This window comes from Papaver somniferum, chromosome 11 (genome assembly GCF_003573695.1).
Source record: "Papaver somniferum cultivar HN1 chromosome 11, ASM357369v1, whole genome shotgun sequence".
In the NCBI taxonomy this organism is placed as follows: Eukaryota; Viridiplantae; Streptophyta; class Magnoliopsida; order Ranunculales; family Papaveraceae; genus Papaver; species Papaver somniferum.
In genome coordinates, this window is record NC_039368.1 from 127,086,468 (window position 1) to 127,108,541 (window position 22,074).

The 22,074-nt window shown below is 36.0% G+C and overlaps 2 protein-coding genes across 5 annotated transcripts; both read right to left on the reverse strand.

The window, feature by feature from the left end:
* Nucleotides 1–3,463: 3,463 nt before the first annotated feature.
* Nucleotides 3,464–6,422, reverse strand: LOC113320535 (serine/arginine-rich splicing factor RS31-like). Of its 3 annotated transcripts, none has more exons than XM_026568437.1 (6): nt 6,347–6,422; nt 6,079–6,209; nt 4,805–4,917; nt 4,443–4,672; nt 4,109–4,354; nt 3,464–3,987 (listed from the first exon to the last, which is right to left on the reverse strand). In XM_026568437.1, the coding sequence occupies exons 2-6, from the start codon at nt 6,182–6,184 to the stop codon at nt 3,762–3,764; spliced, it is 921 nt and encodes a 306-aa protein (XP_026424222.1). In that variant the 5' UTR covers nt 6,185–6,209; nt 6,347–6,422; the 3' UTR covers nt 3,464–3,761. The 3 variants fall into 3 exon arrangements, with proteins under 3 accessions (XP_026424222.1, XP_026424221.1, XP_026424223.1); XM_026568436.1 differs by having other exon boundaries at nt 3,464–4,017; nt 6,347–6,421; XM_026568438.1 differs by lacking the exon at nt 6,347–6,422 and adding an exon at nt 5,131–5,486 and having other exon boundaries at nt 3,464–4,017; nt 6,079–6,215.
* Nucleotides 6,423–7,415: 993 nt separating this feature from the next.
* On the reverse strand, nt 7,416–15,939 carry LOC113320534 (DNA (cytosine-5)-methyltransferase CMT3-like). Of its 2 annotated transcripts, none has more exons than XM_026568435.1 (20): nt 15,564–15,939; nt 15,423–15,458; nt 15,294–15,313; nt 15,096–15,192; nt 14,856–14,963; nt 14,447–14,767; nt 14,234–14,333; nt 13,943–14,121; nt 13,514–13,849; nt 13,357–13,415; nt 11,708–11,774; nt 11,234–11,563; nt 10,184–10,252; nt 10,022–10,108; nt 9,841–9,928; nt 8,792–8,883; nt 8,561–8,709; nt 8,299–8,472; nt 7,759–7,929; nt 7,416–7,668 (listed from the first exon to the last, which is right to left on the reverse strand). In XM_026568435.1, the coding sequence occupies exons 1-20, from the start codon at nt 15,822–15,824 to the stop codon at nt 7,650–7,652; spliced, it is 2,763 nt and encodes a 920-aa protein (XP_026424220.1). In that variant the 5' UTR covers nt 15,825–15,939; the 3' UTR covers nt 7,416–7,649. The 2 variants fall into 2 exon arrangements, with proteins under 2 accessions (XP_026424220.1, XP_026424219.1); XM_026568434.1 differs by having other exon boundaries at nt 13,943–14,124.
* Between the last annotated feature and the right edge of the window lie 6,135 nt (nt 15,940–22,074).

Here is a 22,074-nt window from a genome sequence, read left to right on the forward strand (position 1 = left end):
TCTTTCTTCCATTTATTTCTCGACACGTCTTTTGTAACCGTTACTTTTTAACCGCTTATATCTTTCCGTATTAATCGTGTTTATTTTCTCGAGGAGAAATTCCCTCTATATATATTCCTTTTCACTCTCTTCTTCTTTCTTTTTATTTTCTCTGCAACTTCATCGTTCTTCTGCAAATTCCATTATTGCAACTTTTCTTCTTTATTCTTCAACCTTTTTAAGTTCTTCTCCATCTTCATATTATTTCTTCTGCAAATCTTCATAGTTCATAATTTTCTTCGAAACAATCTCCCTGCTATTATCTTCCATGGATTCATCAAGGTAGTTTTCTTTTTTCTTCTTTATGAGTTTTGATGAAATTGATCTTGTTTATTGCCTTTGCTGAAATTGATATTGTTTATTGCCTTATTTGATGTTGTTTATGTGATTCCCATACTCTTGTTATTTCAGCAAAAGCGCCTCCAACACCAGATTTACAGTTCAGAACCCTAACATTCCCAAGTCGCAGCATAAAGTTTTTGCGCATAAAAGAAAGTCTATGAATGAAAAGGTAGTAAGAAACATTATCCTTTTCTAATAACAATATTGTTGCCTCTATTTCTTATCTGGATTATAATTCGCAGGGTGATAAAGATGTTAATAAACCAATCAAGAAATCTCGCCACCTTAAAACTGTTCCAACTTCTATTCCCTTCCACTTACTCATCTCTTCTAAATCTTCTACGACATCTTCGCAAGATAAACCTTTATCTCCAATTCGCGAAAAAGCTGCCTCAGACTTCATTTCTTCAGCTGACCTCTCAAGATTGGAACTCCCCTTGTTGATCCTGCTGTGAATAAAACTTCTTCTCTTCCCATTGAGAATGTTTCTCAACCTTCTATCTCTACCAGTTCTCTACCTAAGTCTCTTACTCTTTCGAAAGAAACCATGGAAGGGATATATATTTCCTTCAAAGTTTTATCTGAAGTTCTGGATGATCTCAAGAAGTCTTCTATTGATCCTATCAAGTCTAATGTTTGCGAAATTCTGAGCAAGCATTTGGGTTCTGACAGAGCTGCTTCGCGGACAGCTTTGGAAAAAGAATGTAATGCTCTTCGTCTCGAAAATCAGAAGCTTCAGAATGTTTTACTGGATCGTGACAATCTTCGCAAGAAGAATGATGAATTGAGAGATATAATTTTCTTATCTGTGTCTTGAATTTGCCTTTTTAATGGTTTTATCCTTCCCATATTTAATTATCCTTGAAATCCCTCTTTCGTATGTTAAGCTTTAAACCAGAAACGAATAATGGAGAGATACCAATTTGAATCTGTTGTTGAAGAAGCCCTTGTTGATAAAGAAATTTTGATGGATCAATATAACCAATTAGATAACCTCTATTCATATTCTCTTGATCATATAAATAATCTTACTAATGAAAATACCCAATTAATTCAAAGACAAGATTTATTAAGTAATGAAGTATCTCGTCTTTGTTATTCTTTAACTAAAGCTAATTTAGGGATGGAAACTTTATCAGATGAGAATAAAACCCTATCCCAAGAGAAGAGAACTTATTTAAACAAGATGGCGATATCTTCGCAACAGCTTAGTATTCTTCAAAAAGTATGTGATGACCAAGAGCAATCCCTTCGCTCTTTGAGAAATGAACTTAAAGAAGTAACAGAGTCATCTATTGCTGAAAGAGATATACTCATTCAAGGTAGAATAGCTTTAAGTGTAAAGGCGAATCAGCTTAAAGAACAATATTCCAAATTAGAAGAATCTTATTCTTCTCTTGCGAAGAAAAATGCCTTTCTTATTTCTAAAGAGAAAAATCTTCAGTCTCGACTTAAAGGTTTAGTTGGAGATAAATTTGATGACGCAATGGACCGTTGGGAGAATAGTTGTTTGTCCTTGATTCAACACCTTATTTCGCAAAAGGTAGTCATAATAGTTTGACTGCCTTAATTATCTTTTCTTTGTCATTTCTCTCTGAATTCTTTATCTTAATGAAATTTTGTATTCTATCTTTCGCAGAGTCTGAGAAGAATCTTCATTCTTCTATTTCTGTTTTGGAGGATAAGTATGCCAAAATTCGCAAAGAAAATGCATTGCTTGTCTCTACCCTTACTGGTTCTCGCGACCGAGCGGAAAGAAGACTTGATTATCTTGCTTATTTTAAGGATATTCAAGATAGGAATCATCAGAGAGCACTTCTTCGCCAAGTTCATCTCCGGGCTGAAGTCCTTGTAAATGACATTTTATTGTCCAACTCTCTTCCTCCTACATCAATCGATCCTTTAGAAGTAGATGACGATGAAGTTGCCTCGTGTGAACCATAATTCAGACCGAACTACCAGATTCGCCGCAAGCCATAATTCCTTTATAATTCTACTACAACCCTTAGTTGCCTTGTAAGAGAAAAAAAAAATACACCCTACAATGTAAAGACTAATGAAAAAACAATCATTGCACATCAAACAATCATTGCACATCAATGCTCACGACATATTCACTTCATCAAACAATTGTTAAGTGCAAAAAACCTCATATCCTTAATTGTGTCGAATAAACCAACTTGATAGAAAATGTTTGTTGTTGAGCATTACGCTTACCTTTTCAAATTCTTACATCAGGAGACATCAATTCATGCCTTCATCGAAACTCAAGTCTATCAATTATGAGATTTTCATGGAAGTGTGTTGACATTGGCACGTTTTCTTTTTCCATTTTTTGTGTTTGTTATATAATAGGTTACCATAGAGTAATTAGTATGCAAATGGGAAACTTAGAAACAAACTTAACTCATTCGGGCTTTTAGTAGAGGTGCAGAAACTCACTTGGGATTTTAATACTTGTTTATTTTAATTGGGCTAATAAACCTATTTCATAGTGTGGAATTTGGGCGAGCAAGGGTGTGCAATACTGCAATTGCATACTCTTGATCTACATTGGTTCCGCCTCTGATGTAGAGTATGAGTGAATATAATATGTAGGTTTGAGGCAAATTTTGGGTTAGGGAACGAGGTCTCTTTATATAGAGAAACACTCGAAAGGCTAATTATTTTTTTGAAAAAAGCGAAATAATTGAGCACAATCGATATTCCTAAAATGTATACGCACAACCAATTCGATGTTGATGCCAAGATACATCAATTTTTGTGGTTGTCCACTTTGACCGATTGAAGCTTTGAAAATCAACAACAAAAAAAAACATTCCACCTTCCATAATCGGTTTATATTATCGCATACCTAATTTGATTGTGCGGAAAAAATATATGAAACTGACTTCTCTTAAGACTTTAAAAATCGGTACAAATTCTGACACCGGTACTTAGAAAACGAAAACCTAGAGCAAGCCTCTATTTAGATAACACGTACTACATTCTAAGAAAAACACGCACAACTTTTGCTGAGCCGTTTCAGGTATAGGCTTATGAACATAAGAATTCCTCTGGGAAGGAATCCTCTTGAAGAAACTGCACATAAAGATTTTACTACTCTGCATTCACTAATAATGTCTTGCAGAATCAAGTCACTTTGTTACACTCAACAGGATGTTGCAATATTCATTAAACATCCTCAATAAAGAAGGCACCATTTTTCAATAATTTACTTCAAAATGGAAGCACTAAGTTCAGAGCCCAGAACTACTACTTTTTCATCTAAAACTGACACTCAACAGAGACATTAACAAAATAAAGTCGAAACTCGGAAACTACCACCACTACTGATGCAACAACTACTAAAAAAAGGGTATCCTCCAATGCTGATATCTTCAGCTACTTGACCTTGAAACAGGTGAATGGTCGTCAGGACGAACTGGTGAACGGCCATTTGGAGAACCGCCAGCAGGTGAAGGGTCATTTGGAGAACGGCGAGCGGAACGAGTACGGCGAACTGGTGAGCCGCCAGCAGGGGAACGAGTACGGCGAACAGGTGAACGAGTACGGCGAACAGGTGAGCGGCCAGCAGGTGAACGAGGACGTCCAACTGGTGAGCGACTAGCAGACGAGCGCCGAACAGGTGAGCGGCTGACAAGGAACCAAGAGCATTAGTTAAAACCGGAGAACAGAATAATAACAAAAGACGGTAGGAATAAAACGAACCCCTCATCTATCTTACCTTGGATATCGCCCGTAGTCAGGACTTCGATCCCTGTTGCTCGACGGTCCCTTATATCTATCATATACTGGACTGTGTGCCCGTCCATAATCAGGACTTGGTCTACTTCTTCGGCGCACCGGACTTCTACTTCTAGAACGGCTATCTTCCCTCCTTCCTATCCTGGGACTATCACGCCTATCACCACCACGCTCGCTGTCATCCCTAAGTGCATATTCCACCGAGACAACCCTTCCACAAATCTTGCTGCAAATCACACAAGACAAACAAACTATAAAATGGAAAATTTTGGCGAAACCAAATCAGCAAGATATAAGGGAAAGACAGAACTTACCTCATGTGAGTGCACTCAAGAGCCTTAGTTGCTTCTTCTTGCGACTCAAACTGAACAAATGCAAAGTTCCTTCGGATTCTGACATGCGATACCTTACCATATGGCTGAAAATGCTTTTCAATGTCTCGGATCCTTGTATCTATTGGGTCAAAGTTTATTACAAACAGTGTTTTAGTAGGCCTTTGGTTTGCCACTGATCTAGATCCATCACGACGATTACCGCGTTCTCCCTGCTGGTACAGAAACATAAAAAAGAAGCAAGAAAACAAAATTCTCACAAACCAGATTCCAGATAGCTACGCATACCCATTTTAAATGAATTGCAAATTGAACTGAAAATACAAGTGAAAGAAGATAATTACCCTTGACCATTCCACTGACAGCCTGCGCTTACTGTAACCAAATGGGGTATTATCAAGGCTCCGGATGGCATCTTCAGCATCACGCTCGTCATCAAAATATACGAAAGCAAACCCTGCAGCGGCATAGCAAAATTAAGCTAGGAGTAGTAAACTGATAAGACTAAAAGTCTTTGGTACTATTTCTAACAGGTTGTGTTTCAGAGTGACAGTCATATCAAATTTCTTCTCCTGGGAAAATTGGGGTACTAGTTTTAACAGGTTGTGTTTCAGAGAGACAGTCGTATCAAGGTTCCTTTTCGCTGGTAAAAATAGAAAAAATACAACACCTGCAAGTACGGAGAAGGTGGATGCAAAAGGATGTTCAACAATTTTGCAGCGCTGCATGATGTCTTAAGTGATGATAATAGTCTAAAAGCTAAATCCAATGAATCAGAACTGAGAAGTTACTGATGTGCATGCTTCGCCAATTTCAGTCATTAGCATGAGACTGTGAAACACTGATCCATCTATGAGTAGTAGAAGGAGAAGGAGAAAGCATGGCATGGCTGAGCAGGCAGTATAAAGGTTGAAAAGAAGGAAATGCATATGTTCTGATGAGCAGGCTAGCAGGCATGAAGGATAGCATTGTTAGAAAAGTGTTTCTTGCATAGAAGTACATGCACTGATACACTTTCCGGAGTTCCTGCGTCAAAACAAACATTTAAATATAGAGTTCCTAATCTCCTCTACTTTTTCCAAAAAGACCAAGGATGTGCAACTACGTCTTCATATATGTGAATTCACAACTCATGATGCAGTAGCTCTTTACATCAAAACAATAAAATATATGACAATGCAATATTCACATCTATGCAACACCCTACTTGCTAGCAAGCTTAGCCGGCAAGTGACACAGCCCCCATCCAGAAGCCTCAATTTATAAATTAGTAAACCCTTGGATATGACTTAAGGGCAAACACAGGACAATGCAATCGGAAGAAACTAAACCTAACAACTTACCATCTAATCCCGACAGACAATAAAGACTTTACAATGTTCAATTCCAACAGTAAAGGATTATACAATTAACAAAAGGGTGACACTCCCAGAAAATTGGGGCAAAACCCTAATTCTACAGAAAAAACTCAACAAATTCCATCAAAATCCAAACTTTATATCAGATTCATAAACAATTATTTCAGAAAAAGTAAACCCACGGAAGATTAAGAGCTGAAAAACAATCAATTCAATATTAAACAGAAGAAAGAAGATTCAAAGAGAGATTTTTTGTTTACCAGATTTCATGTCAACTCTATCAACAGTCCCATACTTAGAAAACAAGCGTTCAAGATCAGATTGCCGTGTTTCATAATCAAAACTCCCACAAAAAACTGGCCTCATTATCACAATCTCTCTACTTCGTCACCTTCACAGAAATTCAGCAAAACAAAACAATCACATGAACAGAAAATTAAAACCCAGAAAAAATCAAGCAAATTAAATATAAACCCTAATTCAGAATTTGCTGTATTTATGGATTAGATGAAGAAGGAGGAGACTTACAGAATTTGCCTCTCCTATCTGAAGCTCTGAATTTTGAAACAAAAAGAAGAAAAGAAAAAGCCCTAATTCGGGATACTTTTAAAGGGCTGGTAGTTGGGTGCCTAAATAAAATTTAGTGGTGCCTAAAACAAAAAGCAGTGAATTAGCCCTTAATCTCCGTGTTTCAGGAAAAGCGATACTTTCACTATTTCAATTTGGATTTTGGAGTTCCGACAACTCATCGGTGAAAACAAAGTGAAAATATCACTTTTTCTTGAAACATATGTATGCAGTATCAAACAGCCTGGTCAATATAGCTGATCAATGGTTGATTTTAGAAACTTGACGCCAACTTACAAGTGCATGACTCAGGGCTCAAGCAGCCTTTTCAGGCCCTACTCAGGAAAAACTTCAAAGATAAAAGGAAAAGAATATCCAAGGAAATGTAAAAACTTGGTTAATCTATGGTTCCATAGAGCTCCTTCGTAACTTGCAGTGAAGAAGGCAGAGTAGTGAAACCAAATTGCAGCAATAACAAAATCGAAAGAAGCGGAATTGCCGCATAAGAATCCAAATTGCAGCGTAAGAAAAGAAAACTGCATATTGAGAATGATAAGAAAAATATTTGAAGCAGCCTTTTCAAGCACTAGTCAAGAAAATATCTAAAGATAAAAGCAAAAGCATAGCCAAGGAAAGCTCATTCACAACTTGCAGTGAGGACTGCAGAGTACTGAAACCAAATTGCAGCATTAACAAAACCAAATAAGTGAAATTGCAGCGCATAAGAACCAAATTGGCATTAACAAAACCAAAATTGCAGCCTAAAAAAAGAAGCTGCATACTGAGAAGGATAAGCAAGATCGTAGGTGCATGACTCAGAGATTCAAGCACTAGTCGAGAAAAATATTTGAAGATAAAAGCAAAAGGATAGCAAAGGAAATCTAAAACATGGTTATGTCATTGGTTCAGCTCATTTATAACTTGCAGTGCAGACTGAAGAGTACTTAAACCAAGCTTTAGAGTCACTGTTATCTTTTACTCCAAACCAAATAAGTGGATTTGCAACATAGCAAAACCAAATTGCAGCATAAGAGAGAAAATAAGTCGAAATTCCATCATTAAAACCAAATGAGTTACATAATGATATGAATGTAATCAATTGAGCAAGATGAAAAAGTTTTTTCATCTGTCACATTAGCAAAACTAGAATGTCAGAGTTGTGTCTTAATGTGAACAAAATTAGCTTCTAAATTTATTTCCTTGCAAGTTGAGAGTTAACTGCAATCTTCAAATGCACCACTAAACTACTGCTCTGTTCTTTTGCTCATTGCTCTTCAAATGCCCTGAGAAATACAGTTCAAATTAGAATAAGAATAATATTCAAGGAAATTCAGAGTAGAAAATGAACAAGAAGACATTATAAGAGAGATTACCTGTCTACAGCTTCCAATGCTTCTACAGGAAGAGGTCCAATAGTTGACCCAAAATTATCAGGAAGTTTGAAAAGCGGTTCAGTGAAAGAAACTCCTCGAATAGCAAGAGCAAATGCAAATCCCAAGGCTTTGGCAACCGGAACAGCAACGGCATTCCCCACTTGAATATATCTGAAATTAACAGGAAAAGAATTCATACACATAAGAGAAACATTCACAAGTGCGTTACCAGACAATCAATATTTGTTCATAAAAGAGAAACATATGAATACAGTGAAGTCAGTTAATCATATAAAGAACAGGAAAAAGGTTTTAAAACTCGATGAGGTACTTAGATGGACATCACAATACAAGTGAAGTCACTAAATCATATACAGAACAGGAAAAAGGTTTTAAAACTCGATGTGGTACTGAGATTGACATCACAATACAGTTATGCAATTATGCTTGGCATTGTAATTGTATAGATTTGCTGAACAGGCACATAACTTGGCCAACATGCAGTCAAATAGATATGACGGATCAGATATATTTACTCACTTCTCCTTAACAGGTCCGCAGAGTTTAAGGTAATCAGGAAATCCCTGGAGTCTTGCATTCTCCCTTACAGATAAAACTCTATCTTGAGTTGGATGCATAATCGCCTGATTATGAGGCTCCGCACGCGTGACTACAGTAGGGACGGTTTCGTCCCACCACAAACGACCAAAAGGCCTGCGATTTTTCAGAATTACTAGATGCAAATATAAGCAAACCAAATAAGAAAAAAATCATAATGATTTGTTTTTAAAATTGCACCTACTTGCTTGAACTGCCACCGGTGAACGACAAAGCATAGTCCGGTATCAATGGTTTTCCATTAGGAAGCATTTCCCTTGGGATGGATGGGTCTAACTCCCATTTCCCTTTTGCATCTTTCCGAACTCCACCAATATCGCTGAAATTTGCACCCTGTCATAAACAAATGGTTAGTGTTTGACTTAAGAAAAGAATTAAGCATAATTATCACATTTAATAGAAGAAAGGTAACAACCTTAGCTCTTGGAACTCTACACACTCTCTGATAATCATCAGCGTTCAATAGAAGTGGAATGTGATCAAAAAGAACTGTATGACGACCAGTACCTGTTACATAAGACAGTGAAAAAGTAATCAGTTATAAAAGTGATGTGGTAGAAACAGAATCAGTAATATATATGAATCCACAGTATAACAAATATAGCATGAACAGATAATCAAATCATCATCAGCACTGCATACCCCAGAACAACTAGGCCCTAAAGAGCTGTATTATGCTGGTTTCTAAAACCAAACTATGGCCAGGACCTTATATGATATCTCCTTGCACCCATTGACCATTAGTAGTATCTTAAAAGCAGCTCAAATTACTAGTAAAATTGTGACAGAAAGCACCAGAAGTACCACCCTGAAAATATCTGTACATTGTATGGGATTGCATAGTAGAATACGTAACTTACTATCAGATGCATGAAGACTAAGTGATTGCACCAGAAGGACCACTCTGACACAAGGCATCAGAAGTACCATTCTGAAAATCTGATACATGTTGAAAAGCTGACACAGTAACAAAAGAACAGTATGCTACTATAATCAATTTCCTGCACTTGTACATTATAAACAACAGCTTGCACCCCTAGGCCACTGAAAGTCTATGCTATAACATGACTTACATTAACAGTTTTACTTGGCAAACATTTATCAAAAGTACCACCCTGAAAATATCTGTACATTGTCTGGGATTGCATAGCAGAACTAGAATATGTAACTTACTATCAGATGCATGAAGAATATGTGATTGCACCAGAAGGACCACTCTGACACAAGGCATCAGAAGTACCATTCTGAAAATCTAATACATGTTGAAAAGCTGACACAGTAACAAAAGAACAGTATGCTACTATAATCGATTTCCTGCACTTGTACGTTATAAGCAACAGATAGCACCCTAGGCCACTGAAAGTCTATGCTATAACTTACATTAACAGTTTTACTCGGCAAACATTTATCAAACTATAACATTCATCCAACCTTATATGTTCCTGAAATTGAGTTATAACTGACCTTCTCTATTCGACCTTATATGTTCCTGAAATTGAGTTTGAGGATCTGGTCCATACGGTCTTTCTTCCCGCTCTTCATTATTTTGTATCTAAGAAAAAATACATACCAGGATATAAAATTGTTAGTCTAATTATATACAGAACATAAGGAAAAGGATAATAGATAATAAAAGTATGCAAACCTCAGGGAGGTCCCTGATTGCGTCCTCAAGCAATAAAAGGTCATGCAATTTCGGTTTGTTGTCCTCATCATATGCAACAAGGCATTGCTGAAAAAGAAAAAGAAAAAAACATAAGTAACAAGAGCATATCCATTAAAAGGATCTTACAAGTATAATTTTTACCTCAAATTCAACAGTAGTATTACCCCTAACAACAACTTCATGTGTAGGGTAAGGGTATGAAGGAATTTTCTGCAGAAACACAAAAAAAAAAATATCAAGATATAAACTTTTATTTACCTAATAATATAAATAAAAACAAAAACTAGTGTACTTTTAGGTGCAAGGATTTGCCCTGAATCTCTATGTTTCAAGAAAAGCGATACTTTCACTATTTCAATTTCGAGTCCGGAATTAAAAACAAAGTGAAATATCTATGTAGTATCAAACAGCATGGTCAATATAGCTGATCAATGGTTGATTTCAGACACTTGAAGCCAACTTACAAGTGCATGATTCAGGGTTCAAGCAGCCTTTTCAGGCCCTACTCAGGAAAATGTAAAAACTTGGTTAAATCTATGGTTCAATTCCTTTGTAACTTGCAGGGAAGAAGGCAGAGTACTGAAACCAAATTGCAGCATTAACAAAATCGAAAGAAGTGGAATTGCAGCATAAAAAACCAAATTGAGGCACTAACAAAACCAAAATTTCAGCATAAGAAAAGAAAACTGCACATTGAGAATGATAAGAAAGATACTTGAAGCAGCCTTTCCAAGCACTATTCAAGAAAAATATTTGAAGATAAAAGCAAAAGAATAGCCAAGGAAATGTAAAAACTTGGTTAAGTCATGGTTGAGCGCATCCATAACTTGCTGTGAAAACTGCGGAGTACTAAAACCAAATTGCAGCATTAACAAAACTTGGTTAAGTCATGGTTGAGCTCATTCATAACTTGCGGTGAAGACTGCAGAGTACTGAAACCAAATTGCAGCATTAACAAAACTTGGTTAAGTCATGGTTGAGCTCATTCATAACTTGCAGTGAAGACTGCAAAGTACTGAAACCAAATTGCAGCATAACAAACCGAATTTAGTGGTGCCTAAAACAAAAATTAGTGTACTTTTAGGTGCAATGATTTGCCCTGAATCTCTATGTTTCAAGAAAAGCGATACTTTCACTATTTCAATTTCAAGTCCGGAATTAAAAACAAAGTGAAATTCCGGATAAAATTACCTTTCCGATTTGAGCTCCCCACACGAACACGCGTTGTCTAAATTGAGGAAGTCCGAAGGAACCAGCAGCCATGATACCTAACCGGACTTGATAGTCCATTGATAGAAGACGTTTAACGGCATATCTGGCCAAGTACCCATCCGCGAACTTAACTAAATCAACAACATTCTCCATTAAAATATATTGCGGGTTCAGGAACTTGACGATATCCATATATACCAACATCTGGTAGTTTTTCTCATCATCTAGCGGTTCTTCATCGTTCCTAAAGCGGTTAAAACCGCTGATACCCTGACAGGGTGGCCCTCCACATATAATATCAACATCACCCTATGCATAAATTACAAGGCAGCATAATAAGAATAAAGCAATAATTTTTACACAACTTGATGTTGGCAAAATCTACTATCATGGACTGCTAAGACTATTCTTAAACCATGTTCACACAAAATATACAGAGGAAGAACAATATACCGGTAGAGGAAGCAGCTTAGAACGGTGGCCCATTTTCACAAACTCTCGGACTTCATCTTCACAATTACTGGTCAAAAAGTTCAATACAAATATTCAGCTTGTGAGAAACATCAATGTGCAGAAAATAGATTCTACCTAATAAACACTTGGTCAAAAAATTCAATACAAATATTCAGCTTGTGAAAAACATCAATGTCCAGAAAATAGATTCTACCAAATAAATACTTGAGACTTCAGATTACTAGACCTATTATGAGGCCAATTGTTAACCACATTTGTCCATCTACAGGCTACATAACATGAATGTACATTTCAGTCATAAAGGACACAGTGTGTGGTTACAGTGATAAGATATGTTATACAGTGAGTTATTTATCCAACAGAAACTACAAAGAATATCTGCTTCAGAATGAGGCAAATAACATTTACTTATAGTATTTTTCACAAAGACCTGAACAACAGTGGCTAAAACAGTGACCCTTGTTATGAAGCAAGCAAGCATTTCTGGTGTTGATCTGTCCTAGAAGATATTTGTTCACATATTTATATTTGACAAAATTACTGTACACTAAGATAGACATGAATTCGGCCTTGCTGTACTTCTCAAAATGCTTATGGACTGTAAAAAATGTTTGGTCACTCTACCGCAGAACCTAACAATGACAAACTAATTGTTATTAACTATAAGGCATGGGGTTTGCATACAGATTCTCTTGGAACAGCAATTTTAACAGTTGTAACCTTAACGCATCAGTAATTTACCAAAGAAAAGAGCAGCATGTTGAGCACCCATATTTATAAATGTAAGATATAAAAATATTAAATCCGCACTGTATATCACAATAATTCTCGAGATATCATACTTCAATGACATCACATATTCAAATCTGTACAGTGGAACTCAAGGAAACCAACAAGGTTTGATGCCAAAAGATTTGGATATTGACCAGCGCAAGCAAGCAGGAAACTAAACATCATTTCTATAAAAGTTAGGATATATCATTAAAACAGCCCAAAAATATATCGAATATAACATTCAGTCATAAGAATATCTAATTCAGAATGCAAAAAATAGCATGTAATGGTATAGTTTTTTTCACAACGATCTGCACAACAGTGGCAAGAAAATAAGCCCTCCTATGAATCATGCAATATTTCACATCTTATTTCCAGTGAAATGCACTACCTAGAATTTGGCCTTGAAGTAATTTCTCAAAGTGCTTAAGGACTTTAGACAATGCCTGATCACTTTACCTAGGAACCAAACAACGGTTATAAACCTTATGGAAATGAATTCAGACACGCTGTCTTATCCAGATTTCCCTTGGAAATATATTACAACCATTATAACCTTGAGGCATCAGATGTTTTAAAAGCCGAAGTGCCACACAAGTGGAATACACACACACATGAACCATAGTGATACATAAAAATATTTATGTTGACAAAATGGCATAAGATTTGCATATCAACCAACGCCAGCCAGCAGGAAACTTCACAGCATTTCTATAAACCAAATGCAGCCTTTGTGGACAAGTAAATAAAGAAATACATACAGAATTAGACAGACTTATGTTTCACAAAGTTTCAAGTCATGGCAGCAGCAAAGCATAAGTATAATTAAACCTATGTTTATACATATAAATTACCTTAATCCTTTGTACGGCTCCCATGTGTCCTCTGCGGAATCGTAACCGCTCCAACGAACCTAAGTAAACATCCCATAAAAAAAAGTATACCGTGTATCAGTAAAGGCGGAGCAAAAACCAGTTTAGTGAGAATCATAAAGTAGGTAAAATCCAATACCTTGAAAAATATTTCAGTTGCTTTAATTTTATCATCATCATCTTTTGCCTGTAAGTTTGCTGCATTGACTTTGGGATCACCAAAGCTGATTCCGACAAATCTTTCAACCACAAATTCTCCAGGTGCAACCTCTTCCACCTCTTCAACCTCTTCAAGATCTTCACTGCCTTGGGCAGTATTGTTGCTCTCATCACTTAATACATATTGATTGACAAGTCTCTGCCATTCTTTCAACAGAGAAAGAAAGTCCTCGGCACATTCATTCCTGACATTTGTCTCGGGATGGTTTAATTCCAGTGTTTGACAGGCATGCACATTCACATCTACAGCCCACCGCTGTTTAACAGTGACAAATCAGCATCACATTATACATTTCAAAACATATAAACACAACATATAAGAACAAATGTATAAAAAAAAAGAGCTTACCGTAACAAGATTTACCCCGCCAACCTCAGCACCGAGAGTAATCCCAGTGGACATTGCTCCACAGCCACAATACAGATCAAGTAAAGATAACTCCGATGCTCCACTAGACATTGCACTTTCACAAGCTCCAACAGTTGATAACCCTGATTCCCCACTAGAAGTTGCACTTTCATTTGTATCTTCTGCCAAATAAATTTGTTAAACCAATCATAAAGAAATCCAACAAGGGAGAAAGTAAACACAACGATTTATTATCAGAAACACAAAAATAAACAACAACACAACACTTACCAGGTGGAATGCTAACAAAAGACTTGTAGGGAAGTTCATATTTCATATCATAATAGTAATCGCACTTGGCAATTTTTTCCTCCTTTGTCTTTAAATCCACCTGATGAAAGTGAAACATCTTAATATACGTTTACCAACAGAAAAAAACAAAAACAAAAAACAAGGAGATAATGGAATTGCAGAAGTAAAACAAAAATGAAACAAAAACCATACATTGGATGCAATTCTTGTAATAGTAACCTTCCCAAGAAGTAATTCCAGGGGATTGTTGTCCTTTACTTTTGAGAAAAAGATACGCTTCGGGTGCAGATGGACAGTGTGGTCAGTTTTAGGCTTGTTCTTGGATTTATTCTTCTCATTCTTCTTCTTAAGTTCAGCATCTTGTAGTTCCTTTGACTTGTTTTCAACATCAACCTCCTCAATTAACTGGTTTTCAGGATCAAACTCTTCCATGAATCGGCTCTCAGCATCTAGCTCCTCTTCCTTGCACTTTTCCTTGTCACTCTTTACCTTCCGGACGGCATCTCTACAAACCTATGTAACAATACCAAAACTATGATGTTAATATATCACTACTAACTCTAACTTCAAATCATAGTAAAAACACACAAGAGAAGCTTACCGTGTCGGTAATTCTGTAGTACCATTGTGCTTTGAAGTACGCTTCATTATCGACAGTTTCAAAAAACTCGATAATTTTACAAATGAAGGGAGATGCAGGCTTATCACTCTGAAACATAAGAGATGCAACAATTCAGTATACAAGAACCCTACAAGTTATCATTTGATACAATATGAATGAAAATACCAGGCAATTAGTTATAATCATCTCAATGGTTCATGACAAATACAGTAAAATTACCAAGACATGGGCATCGTCCTCAAGATTGTACTCAATTCCATCAACAAACGCTTTAGAATAATGGCTCTTCACTTCCATGATTTCCTCTAACTCCTCCCTTCAATCCACTCAAAAAAAAATCAAGAAAAATCACCAAAATTGAACAGAAATAAATCATAATTTAAATTGGGGGAAACAAGAATTGAGACAGTAACTTACTCTTTAGCACCCCTTTTTATCTGAAAACAAAAAAATCAACAAAAAAACAAAAATCAATCTCAAAACCTAGGGGAAAAAAATTCAAATTGAAACTAAAATTGAAAAAGAGGGGTAAAAATTAGAGCATACCCTTTTAGTATTTTCTTCTTTGATTTGCTCAATCAACTGCAACAAAATCAAATCAGATCAAATCCCTAAACAAAAATCCAATAAAATCCCCCAATAATCAAGGAATCAAACAAAAATTGAGTGATTATTTCAACGACTAACCTCAGGAACATATCGATCCGGCCATCTTGCAACAGCCACTTCCTTTGGAATAGGTTCCCCTATAAATCTGAACTCTACAGATCTAGCAGGTGCTTCTTCTTCTTCTTCAACTTCTGGTTCCTCATTCTTAACCTTTTTAGTAGCTTTGTTCTTGCCATTACTCACTGAAGCTTTCCTCTTCTTCACTTTCTCTTCAATTTCTGGATTATCTTCCGGTTTTAGCACTGGTTTTGGTGTTCTACCACTCCTTCTCGGACTCATCTTGTGATTCTCCACTCAGAAACCCTAGTTTTTGGTTTTTTTCTGGAAGGAGAGAGAGAGAGAGACTGAGAAACTGTGGGGAGAGAGAGAGAGAAATGAAAAAATTATGAGGGATGTGAAAAGATTTTGGGCTCTTAAAATGAAATCGGAGCGGGAAATGAAATTTTGAATGAAATTTTTTTTGGTTATTTTGGGAAATAAGATAAGGGGAATTTAATAATGGGAATAATAAAAATCTTTTCTACTTTCCCGAGATAGAAAATTGAACCCAGTATTTACTGAAAAGTCAAAATTTTATGCCGAAATTTTACATACGTGGTTATGGTAAAAAAAAAGGTGTGGTGGTTTTGGATTTTTTTTTTTTTTTTTTTTTTTGATATAATGGGATTGGGAAAATCATGGGAGGAAAATCGTGAGTCAACTGCAGATCAAAGTAAAATCGTGGCTTAGTTTCAGTTATATGGGGTGGTTGTTAGTGAAGTGATATCGTATATTCGAGGGCATGGTACTTTGAGACGGTTAGATTTGGTATTATAGGGATGTGTATAACTGGATGTGGAATCTAACGGTTTGAAAGTACATGTTCATAATATTATGTATTTAAATATGCGATATCATCACTTTGTATACAGGACCTACGAAGTAAACGGGATAAAATTTGAAAACTTACAAAAAATGATACCAGTAAAAAAATAGTCGTCCTCTGGAATACAAATTTCCTCAACGAAGAGGACTTTGGAAGGGTATTCAAAAGGAAGGAATTCTGATACATAGCAACTCAAAGTTCACTATTGGAAATGAGAAGTCAATAAAGTTCTCGCTAAAGTCAATTTTGCAAGCATGGTTTTCTATCTTCATTTCATTGCATAGTAATTTAGTTCTGGCTAAAGTTCACTATTGAAAATGTATTGCTTTTAGTGAGAAAAAATGTTTTGGTCTTTCGCTAAAAGACCACACATAACATGCAAGAAGTTATCATCAGTTTATACTTCTTAGAGACTAAATGTTTTATCTCTTTTACTAAGTTTTCTATTCTCCCATTGAATGAGTAAAGAGTTTCCGGTAACGGATTGAATGACCAATTTTGCATCCGCTTCAATAACTATCTTTGAAAGTTACTTGGCTTTTTCTCATGGAAAAACTTCACGTACTTCCATGCATTCCCCTGCTTCTTGACTAAATACTTCATTTGCATAGCATTCTTTGATACCATGACAGTGACCTTTATGATCGCGTAAAACAATATGGGCTCCAAGTTGGTTAGTTGTATGATTAAAGGATGAATCACCATTAATCGTTATCACTTAGTGTCTCATATGCATGATAAATTGTGGAGTTTTGTTCCTATCATGAGTATGTAAATTGTGTTTATTATCATGCATATGAGATGCTAAGTGATAACGAATCGTATACATAAAGTTATAATTAAGAGTTAAAATTAGGGATCTGATTGTGACAACGGCGGTGCAAGATGATATAAGGGAGATTCCGTGAAGTATTCGATTAGAAGTTCTTAAAATTAGGGATCTAACTTCTTGTTTTGAGGATGTAAAATTTCAGCATGTTTTCAAAAGTGCAAACTCTATGGCACACTCATTATGTCAATATCTTATGCATGACTCTGTAAATAGAAGGTGGAATGCGAATCTTCCACCTCTTTGTATCTCTTCAAACCTCATTCACTGAGGTAGTTTAATAAATGGGCTCTTTTCCCCTTCAAAAGAAAAAAGTTATAATTAAGAGTTAAGAGTCACTCCTAAAATACCACATCAGATGTGTCATTCCTTGTTCTCGAATCATCAATGAGTACATCCATTTATCATCATAATTATTGTTATTTGATGATATGACCCATTGTGGCACATAATTACAGTTATTCTTAACATAATTAATGTTTATATTGGTGCCCCCTCCAAGCTGCTCCAGCATGTCTACAATGAAACATCAAATGCTTTGTTGTTTATTTACTACTACCGTAATGTCACATTGTATATCCATGTTGCTATAAGTTCAATTTGCATTTTGTGGAACTTATGTCTCTAATGCACTTCCAGGTTAAGAGCTTTATTTTATGAGCAGTGTTACAACTCCATAAAGCCTTTCAAATTTCTACTACTTAGTAACATGTCACATAATATTATTTTGCTGTTAAAAAATGAAAATTTTATTATTCATCTAAATCAAGATTTCAAGATAACAAGATCTTGGAGAATCGATCACACCTACACTTAGGAAACCCAAAAGCATCTTCAATATCTAAGTAAAAACGTTCACATTTTTCGGGTATTTGCAACTTCATAGGATTATTAACATTAATTAAACGAAAACGTGTCGCTCACTATTTATTTATTTTATTTTGATATCAAACTAACTAATACGTCTATTATCTATTTCACTAACTTTTTACTCTTGAAACCAAGAAAGGGAACTAGCTTTGATTCAAATAATAAAGATTTAACTTGGTTGACTTATTCCGACTTCCACATTCTCTTGTGGCTTAAGTTGTCGTAGCAACGATGTTAGAGTCATAGAATTTCCCAACCGATATTATTATGTTTGCGAGATGTTAATATTTCAATGAACTCCAACATCCTAAAAGAACCCAAACAACTTGATTGAGTCGTAAATTTATCTTTGTTAGAATAAACAAACGGAAAGATTTCTCAGACTCCAAAATAATTGTCCCCCCTCAAATTCGTGTCAGGTTTGGCTAGTAATGAATAATGAAGGTCTCTTTTTTATAACAAAACATAACAAAGGGTACACAAATCAGATGACATAAAGTATGGCAGCAGTCAAATGAACAATGAGAATCATGTAAATCACAATAAGGAAAAGATCATGAAAATGCCGAGTGTTTAGCAACCAACAATCCATCGAGCAAACTCAGTCCTCTTATTTATTCATGTAATGTATGTGGCATTGATAACTCTTTGAATACTTTTTAAAAAATGTGTACAAAATCATGTCAAGAGATTATAATCTGAAATGCCATCTTTAGAATTCGGCATACCAAATGTACATTTGTGAGACCCGATTAGGGTCGATCAGTAGGAAATCCCCTAATTAACCTCAATTTTGGATGCTCAAGTTAAAAGGAGATTCAACTCAACCGATTCATACATTCATTTCGTAGGGTAACTTTATTTTTATCTTCATCCCTACTTCCTCTCTCAAAAATGAAAACAAGAGAATGATTTTCACAAAACATTTTTAATTTAGGTTTTTCTTTTCCTTACAAAAGATGATCAACATCAGTGTATAGTCATTTACAAAAAGTGTTCGGTATAAATTGAAATCTTCATCATATAGTGCTGCCCCAAAAAAAAAAAAAAACTGGATTTTGTCTTTGTTTTAAGGAATTTGTAGTTGAGCGAAAAGCGGAGCTAAACCCTAATTTTATTAATAGGTTGTTTGTTTTTCTGACTTATGAACTGATGCGTGCGGATATGTCTCTTATATGGATATGACTCATTACATATGAATCTGACTCACTTTGGGTAGTGGTGGGTGGGGGTTACAAAAGTAAGAAGATTTCTCTAAAAAAATTACTCCGTCATTTTAGAAGTGAGAGAATTTTATTTTATTTTATTTTGAGAAAATACGTGACTTATCTTACATATGATACAAAAATCGTGGTTTATCTGTTAAATTGTAGCGTCTACCTGTTAAATTGTAGCGTGGTTTTGTTATTGTTAGAGCATAGCTCGGTCGACCTCGCATGCGTTTCTATCTCAAGCATGTTTGTCAATGTTAGTGATCAAAACTATGAGTCTTGATTTCTAGCCTACATAGCTAAGTCTCAGACTAGGATAGAAAAGTATAGTTGAGCTCAAGGACTTCATGGCGATTCATCATACAACGACGAAGATTTACTCAAGGAACCGTGGAACTTCATCAACAAAAAGGTATGTGGAGACTAAAACTTATCTATCACTCAAAAGTCTATCCCTGCTGTGGAAGTAACAGATTTGATGACAACCTCTCTTCCAGCTGGGTTTAAGGGGGAGTTCTTCCAACTTGACAGATTTATCTTCATCTTTTCCACACCTGGCTTGAAAGATTGAATTTTGCTTTTATGAGTAAAGAGAGGAGAGCCCAAATACTTGTCATTTATAGGAAGAGCTTGAACTCCTAGAAGATTGCAGATGTTAGGCATAAGAGCAGGATCAGTATTCTTGCTGAAGAAAACACCAGATTTGCTGAAATTTATAAGTTGACCAAAAGTATTTCCAAAGAGGTTTAGAATATCCTTAAGATTTTGGGCTTCAGAGAGATTAGCTTTGCAGAAAACCATACAATCATCAGCAAATAGAAGATGGTTTATAGAAGGAGCATTCTTGCAAGTTTGAACTCCAAAGATGATTCCCGATCGTCAACATGAGATAAGGTTCTAGACAAAGCTTCCATGCAGAATAGAAATAGGTAGGGAGATAGGGATCCCCTTGTCTCAGCCCTTTAGAGGGATTGAAGAATTTATCAGGAGAACCATTTATTAACACAGCAGTGGAGGTGGTTGAAATGCACTGCATAATCTTGTTGCACCAGTCAGAGTTGAAGCTAATTTATCCCATAATAGTAACACGAAATTTCCAGTCCACTCTATCAAAAGCTTTTGCCATGTCAATTTTAATTCTCATACTTTCTTTATTGCCTTTTTGACCTCTTCTGGTTCTCATTTAGTGAATGGTTTCATGGGCAATGGCTATGTTATCAGCAATTTGCCTTCCAGGAATGAAAGCAGACTGGTAAGGGGATATGATTTTGTTGAAGTAAGGTTTCATTCTTTGGGCTAACAGTTTAGATATGATTTTGTATGTGGTGTTGCAGAGGCTGATGGGTCTGAAATGACTGGGGTTTGATGGATTCTCAGTTTTGGGTATCAGTGATATGAAAGTTGAATTCATTTCTTTGAGAAGGTGCCCAGACTTGAAGAAATGTTGAACCATTTTGATTAAATCCTCTCCAACAATATCCCAGTTGGTTTGGAAAAAACTATGGGGGAATCCATCTGGCCCTGGTGCTTTGTCTTTTGCCATACTAAAGAGAATACTTTTGACCTCATGATCTTCAGGAATTCTGTTGAGATTGTTGTTATCAACAATGGTTATAGTGGTGGGGATGATATTGATGATTTCAAGGTTCATTCAGGTGATTCAGTAATAGCCATCTTAGAGAAATGTTTAGTGAAACAGTGTTTTATTTCATGGTAGTCTTCAATCCAGTTTCCAGCACTATCTTGAATAAAATCTATCTTGTTTCTTCTTATTCTGCATTTTGTGGTTTTGTGAAAATAGCTTGTGTTCTTATCTCCCAACTTGATGAATTGATCCCTTCTTTTAATCTTCCAGAATTTTTCCTCAATGTCTTGCCATTCTCTAAGCACTTGAGTAGCAGTTTTTAATGCTTCACTTTTATCCTGTTTGAAGTAGTGTTCTTGTAACCATTTAGATGTTGCTTACTTTCCTCTATGTTTGTCTTAATGTTGCCATACACCTCTTTGTTCCAAACTTTGAGTTTCAGTTTAATGTCTTTGAGCTTTCTAGCAATGAGAAAAGCACTAGAACCAGATAGATTCCTCTGCCAGCATTCAGTGACAATGTCCTTGCAGTCCTTATGATCCAACCAAGGACCAAAGAACTTGAAAGGTATTTTACCAGTACGCCAATTGGGGTTGGTGTTTAGAAGAATGGGGTGGTGATCAGAGCCAATGGCTAGAAGATTTGTTACAGTAGAGTTTGGATGGAGAAGCAGCCAAGGTTCATTGGCTAATCCTCTATCCAGTCTTTGTTCAGTAAGAGCAGGACCACTTCTCTTATTAGACCAAGTGAAAGGACATCCAACACTGCCCAAATCATTTAGATCCAAATCCACAATTTTGTTGCTAAAGATATTAGCTTCAATATTGTCCAAAGGTTGGGTACTGTACTTTTCATTATCATGTAAGATTAAATTGAAATCTCCAATAACCAACCAAGGAAGGGAGTGATTGAGAGCTGAATTTTCCAAAACTTTCCAAGAGCTAAGTTCATTGTCAGTATCATAAGGACTGCCGTAGTAACCAGTAAAGAGCTAAGAAGGGCCACTTGTATGCTTGATTGTAGCATTGATATGGTTAATGGAGCAATCCATAATTTTAACATCAAGATTGTGCTTCCATATCAATACTATCCCTCCAGCAGTACCACTAGCCCCTCCAGGATTGACATGCCAGAAGTTCTGAATATTAAGCTGTTGCATAATGTTTAAG

Coding starts and splice junctions, on each gene's coding strand:
- LOC113320535 (XM_026568436.1), bottom strand. CDS start 6,184: ATGAGGCCAGTTTTTTGTGGGAGTTTTGATTATGAAACACGGCAATCT. Junction 4,673..4,804: donor TGTCAGTGGAATGGTCAAGG/GTAATTATCTTC, acceptor CTGTACCAGCAG/GGAGAACGCGGTAATCGTCG. Junction 4,355..4,442: donor CTTGAGTGCACTCACATGAG/GTAAGTTCTGTC, acceptor TGTGATTTGCAG/CAAGATTTGTGGAAGGGTTG.
- LOC113320534 (XM_026568434.1), bottom strand. CDS start 15,824: ATGAGTCCGAGAAGGAGTGGTAGAACACCAAAACCAGTGCTAAAACCG. Junction 13,850..13,942: donor GCGGGGTAAATCTTGTTACG/GTAAGCTCTTTT, acceptor ACTGTTAAACAG/CGGTGGGCTGTAGATGTGAA. Junction 8,473..8,560: donor ACCGGTGGCAGTTCAAGCAA/GTAGGTGCAATT, acceptor GAAAAATCGCAG/GCCTTTTGGTCGTTTGTGGT.